This window comes from Hippocampus zosterae, chromosome 5, assembly GCF_025434085.1.
Source record: "Hippocampus zosterae strain Florida chromosome 5, ASM2543408v3, whole genome shotgun sequence".
NCBI classification, from domain to species: Eukaryota; Metazoa; Chordata; class Actinopteri; order Syngnathiformes; family Syngnathidae; genus Hippocampus; species Hippocampus zosterae.
This window is the reverse complement of record NC_067455.1, coordinates 18,850,258-18,856,530: the sequence shown is the minus strand read 5'-3', so window position 1 is coordinate 18,856,530 and position 6,273 is coordinate 18,850,258. Positions and strand designations below refer to the sequence as shown.

Below are 6,273 nucleotides of genomic sequence, written 5' to 3'. Positions count from 1 at the left end.
GTACAGTCCATTACATTAATCTAAGCGAGTGATAAAAGCAGGTATTAAATGGTGTTTCTCCTGTGTATGCAGCACGCTAAGAGTGACGTTTATGACCGTTGACTGAAGTGTACATCAAGTGCACGACAAGGCTGATTATTTAAGCTTTGGGTTTATAGAATTCATATTCTTTGGAGAGAAATTCTCTAATCCCCCAAAAATATTTTCAATACCACAATTAATAAATTCATTTAGTTCTTTGTTTTTAAAGTCAATTTATACTTCATTTGGTTCAGGAAACTTCAATTATCTAATCACTATCGAGCGTATGCCTCCTCACTAAAGATGTGTATTATGCTTTGAATTGTTTTATTTTTACTTGGGAAGATGATTGGAAACCTGCCAAGAGAGTTTATTCAAACTGAGCAGATCGATACAAATTCGATACAAATGAATCTAAAACCGGCCCTAAGATTGGTATGTGATCAAAATCTGACATGACAATCTGTACATGTTTAAGGCAAAATAATAGCACCGTGCACTTTCCACTGTGTGCTGTCAGAACTTGGATTAAGAGGGAAAACCCAATTACAAAATCTCACCCGGCTATCACTTAGGAGTCAAATCCTAAATGTTGTGAGCTTTTAACAGCATCCAGAAATGCAGCAGAAAAGAGACGTTGGTGCCGACATTGGATTAGGTCGCATCGCCATGCGCAGCGATGAAATATACCAGCGCCATATAGAACGTGAGGTAAACACCGTGCAGGGATAAGCAATAAGAAACATTCCCACACAAGCGCAGATGAAGCCCATGAGCAAAGGGGATTAATAGAGAAAATCGGATATGCTCCGACATTGTAGTTGTGTGTGTTTTCGAGGCTGCCGTTGAGCTTGCAAATACCTCCAAACTGTCTGTGAGAGGATAAGTTTATTCTCTTGAGACTCGCAAGAGCATAATAACATCATGTTGTGTAAGTTCTGCCACTGGTGGATGTTCAAGCTCCTTCTAACGGAGGACTCTGCCAGATGTTCCAAGCAGACCCACATGATACATCCACCAGGCCAGACCGCCATCTTCCCTCACCATTGGCGCAAACACACTCCAGCCTCGCTTCACTTGACAGTCCAAGGCATGCGGCTGCAAGTCCCAGGACATCACAATGTTGACCATCTACGTGCGGCCAAGAGTTTCCTACTGCCAGGTGCACTTGGCACACCATGATGTTTGAAGATGGTAATCCACGAGGGCGCTGGTGATATTCCCGGTCTCACTGTGCGATGCCTACATGAGTATTGAATTCTCCCAGCAGGGCGAGAGAAATCCCCCACAGGAGCACTCGGTAGCATCCACCCCAAGGACTCCCAAAAGGGAGGGCCTTCTGAGCTAATGTTTGGAAAATAGGCACAAACAACAGTCAAGGCCCGTATCCTCACCTCAGAGCAGAGGGAGGTTATCATCTAGTCTAGTTGGGTGAACCCCAGTGTACAAGCACCGAGCCCCGCTGTTGCCTAATTTGGGTAGAAACCAACACATCTGAAGCAACAGTAAACACCCGTAGCACTTGTTGAGTGGGTCAATTCAAGCCGATCTCAGCTGACTTTGGATGAGAAGCACAATGCACGCCAGACTTGTTGCCTGCCAGTCACATGACCAACAACAAACCATTTTTTTCCCTTAAACACGACTAAAATTAGAAATGCGACACTTTTGTTTTAACTATCGTTTTATTGAGCTTAACTTGAAGATCCACACCTTTTTTTCTATGCATAATCCACAAAAGGCATAGTTCCCTGTAATACTGGAAACAAAGCTGTGTTGGTGTGCGCTTCTCCTTTGCAAAAATAATCCAAATACCTCATAGGTGTGCCATGGACGCCGATGAGTTATGAATTATTTTACAAGCTTGGGCATGGAACGAATTAAATCCGTAAGTCAAGGTACCACTGTAATTGTTGTCATAAATGCACGAAAAGCGGGCTGTACGTTTCCCACCCAGTTCCATCGACTGTGGTCATTGCATGTGACAAACGAGGTCGTCTGTTCTCCCCGCGCACTTTTATTATTTTTCGGCAACGCTCTTATTTATTTACTGACGCCCAATGTCTACTGTATATGTACGCTACCGGGTCAGTGGTGACTCCTCTTAAAAGAACTGTCGTCCTCTCATCACCCTGATTTTTAAAAGTGGAGGGAGGTGGGTGGTGCAGTGGTAGAGCTACGTGTTGCTGCGCAGCAACAGATAGAAGAGAGATGCTGGAGAGCGAGAGAGAGGGAGAGAGAGAGACAGAGAGAGAGGGAGGAATAGAGCGAGCCAGAGAGAGGAATCCCCCTGTTCAAACAAAAGCAGTTGTCAGGGCGTGTGTCTGCCTGGCGGCTCTCTCAGCTCAGACATATCCGTGGCTGTGATGCTGTAAACACAGCGGACTATATTCTTGCATATTTGAGAAAGGAGTGTCAATTATTTTTGTATGGCTGCTTTTTCACATTCGGCATCACTCCAATTGGAGGAGTTCATCCCAATCAACGTGATTGAAACATGCCTGCAGTTTTCCGGGAGATACATGTCCATTCTAGTGGAGACAACTTGGCCACAAATTGCCAAGGTGCTATCAAGGGAATCATCTGCGGGGATTTGGTGACGCGTTTGCAGTAAGTTCTTTGTTTGTATGTTTGCTTGCTAATTGATGTGGATACGGCTGAGGGGAACACGTGGTTGTGCCGTAAAAAGACACCGTGGGGATTAAAAAGCACAAGCGTGGAAATAGTTCGCTTCCATCAATGTTTCAATAGAGCCCTTTTTCTTGGATTTTTCTTTGCGCGCGTGTGTGTGTGTGTGTGTGTGTGTGTGTGCGCGGATGTGCTCAGATATGACAGGCCAGGCCCTGAGGAAACCTGGCGACAGGGCTCCTGTGGAGGACAATGCCGCCATCTGCATCAACGTGGGTGGCTTTAAGAAGCGTCTCCACACAGACACGCTGTCTCGGTTTCCAGAGACACGGCTGGCGCGCCTTCTCCAATGCCGGTCCAAGGAGTCCATACTGGAGCTGTGTGACGACTACGATGATGCAGAAAAAGAGTTTTACTTTGACAGGAATCCCGCACTTTTCCCCTACGTGTTGAATTTTTACAACACGGGCCGGCTGCACGTCATGGCCGAGCTGTGCATCTTCTCTTTCAGCCAGGAGATCGAGTACTGGGGCATTAACGAGTTTTTTCTCGACTCCTGCTGCAGCGGCGCCTACCACTGTCGGAAAATGGACCAGGACCGAGAGGAGTGGGAGGACAGGAGTGACGAAGGAAGCACCGCATCCTCATTCGACGAGCTGTTGGAGTTTTACAACGATGCCTCCAAATTTGACAAGCAGCCATTGGGGAGCACCCGCAGGCGCGTTTGGTTGATGCTGGACAACCCGGGCTACTCGGTGGCCAGCCGCGTTATCAGTGTCTTCTCGATCCTGGTAGTGCTCGGCTCCATTGCCACTATGTGCATGAACAGCATGAGCGAGTTCAGCCTCTCGGACGCTCAGGGGCAGCCCACGGAGGACCCCCGCTTTGAGATTGTGGAACACTTGGGCATTGCTTGGTTCACACTCGAGCTGGTGGCCAGGTTCGCGGCGGCCCCGGACGTTGTGCACTTCTTCGAGCTCCCGTTGAACCTGATCGACTTGGTATCCATACTTCCCTTTTACTTGACACTCGTCATCAACCTGGTGGTGGAGAGCAGTCCGGCGCTGGCCAACCTGGGCCGCGTCGCTCAAGTGTTGAGGCTCATGAGGATTTTCCGCATCCTGAAGCTGGCGCGCCACTCGACCGGGCTGCGCTCCCTGGGGGCCACCTTGAGAAACAGCTACAAGGAAGTTGGCCTGCTGCTTCTCTATCTTGCGGTTGGGGTGTCGTTCTTCTCTGTCATGGCCTACACGGTTGAGAACGAAGACAGCGAGGACCTGTCCACCATTCCAGCGTGCTGGTGGTGGGCCACGGTCAGCATGACCACCGTGGGTTACGGGGACGTGGTGCCCTTGTCTATAGCGGGCAAGCTGACAGCTTCAGCCTGCATCCTGGCGGGGATTTTAGTTGTAGTGCTTCCGATCACACTCATTTTTAATAAATTCTCCCTGTTTTACAAGAGACAAAAACAGCTGGAGATTGCAATGCGAAGCTGCGACTTCGATGAAGGCATCAAAGAGGTGCCTTCAGTCAACCTGAGGAACTATTATGCGCACAAAGTCAAGTCTCTTATGGCCAGCTTGTCAAACATGAGCCGGAGTTCACCCAGCGAGCACAGTCTGAATGAGTCTATACACTGAGGGTGGTCCTTCGGGTGCCTGCGTGAGGACCCCGACCGGGAACCGAAGCATTCGGCGTCAAAGTCCGATTAACTTCCATCTTGCAACCCAAGGGTTGTGGGAAATTTGAAACACTATCCATGGGGAGTTGAATCTGTTTTGAAATTATAATCGGAATTGATAGGAATGAAGTGGAACTTTGAGATCATTTAAAAATGATGAATTTCACGCAATAATAACAAAGAACATTTGTTTTAGATGTTTTTGTTATCAGTCCTTTACAGGATATTGCTGGTATATGTTTCCTCAGCTCAAATCCTAAAAAAATAAATAAACCCAGTGAAGTCGGTGTGAGGAGATCTGCCCTGGAGTTTTGAGGTTTTGGGTTTGACTCTTGGCTTCAGTCTCTCTGTGTGGATTCTGCATGTTTTACGTGTGCTTGTGTGGCTTTTCTCTGGGTACTCCAGTTTCCACATTCCCAAAACATTAATGGCGGGTAGGTTAAATGAAAAATTGAAATTGTCTGCAGGTGTCAATATGAGTCTCAGTGGTCTTTTGTCTATACATTATGTGCCTTGTGATTGGCTGGCGATCATTTCACTCAAAGCCAGCTGGGATGAGCTCAAAATCACCATTAACCTTAGGAGGAAACGTGGCATATACAGTAAAACTAATGCATTTCAAATAAGCATTTTGTTTGTTGGGAGAAATCTTTTAATTTTCAGTCCTTTGTAGGAAATTGCTGTGTTGCACCGGATACACCATAGTAAGCATAAAAGTAGAAGTGTTAATTAAAATATGCTTAAATATTTTCCATGCAATCACATGAAGTTGTACAACATCGGACCAGAGCAAGTGTGCGTGATGATCAAAAAAATTTTGTGCACTGTTACCTTCCGAAAACAAGTCATGTTTAGTACTGAATATAATATATTTGAACAACATATTTTCAGGGGTAGAATTGCATGATCTGTTTAAGTGAGGATGACCGAGGTGGCCAGCAACATGCTTGCATGATTTATCCAAGAATATAATTTTTATCAAAAAAATGACAAAGGGTCTTATTTTGGGAAGGGGAAGATACGGTGTACTGTATTCATAGAAATATAGATACTCTCATACTACATGCTGTTTTCTCATAAGAATGAATAGAAATATATACATTTTAAGTGGCTATAATACATCAAAATTACATTATTTGTATGAATAAGAACAGCAATATCTCTCTATCTCTATATCTCTCTCTATATATACTGTATGTATATATATATATATATATATATATATATATATATATATATATTTCTCCATGAAAAATATCCAACTTCAATTTTTTTTTTACCCTACCTATGCCTCTCTGTAGCTGCGTGCAATAATCTTTGTGTCAGATCTGAGTGGAAATAACAGCAAATTTAGTGGTGTCAGAGCATGTCATCCCATCGTGCACAAACAGCATTTGACAAAAACATGAAATGAAAAAGACAAATGATGCCGTGGTCATTTTTGGTCTAAGACGGTGTACGTAATGCAGCCTCCACCTGCTTGTTATTAAATCTGAAGTAAGCTCTAAAAGGTGTGATTTTTAGGAAGAGACAAATGTGAACTTGTGATTTTGCAACATTGTTACTTCACACGTGTGTGTCATGCAAAGTGAATTAAACAAGAAATACATTTAAGAGTTTTTCATTTTTCTTCAGGAAGATGATGTTTTACTGTTTCCCTTTTATGCTGATTCATCCATCCATTATCTGATCCGCTTATCCTCATGAGGGTCGCAGGCTGTTGGAACCTATCCCAATTGACTTTGGGGGAGTAGACAGGGTACACCCTGAAATGGTTGATGCTGATTCATTTACTACATAATAATCAGAAGACAGACACACATATGCAATGACTGGCATCATATCTAAATTACAATAATTTGTTTCAAACTTTAAAATAGTCAAACTCATCTCAGTATGACATATATAAGATGAGCATCTAAAGTAGATTCACTGCCATCAAA

The 6,273-nt window shown here is 44.5% G+C and overlaps 1 protein-coding gene across 1 annotated transcript; it reads left to right on the top strand.

Annotated features, from left to right (window-relative positions):
- The first annotated feature begins 2,258 nt into the window (after window positions 1-2,258).
- Window positions 2,259-5,944, top strand: LOC127600715 (potassium voltage-gated channel subfamily S member 2-like). The gene is made up of 2 exons (XM_052065408.1): window positions 2,259-2,631; window positions 2,848-5,944. Exon 2 carries the CDS (start codon window positions 2,850-2,852, stop codon window positions 4,287-4,289), a length of 1,440 nt encoding a protein of 479 aa, XP_051921368.1. The 5' UTR covers window positions 2,259-2,631; window positions 2,848-2,849; the 3' UTR covers window positions 4,290-5,944.
- The last annotated feature ends 329 nt before the right edge of the window (window positions 5,945-6,273 follow it).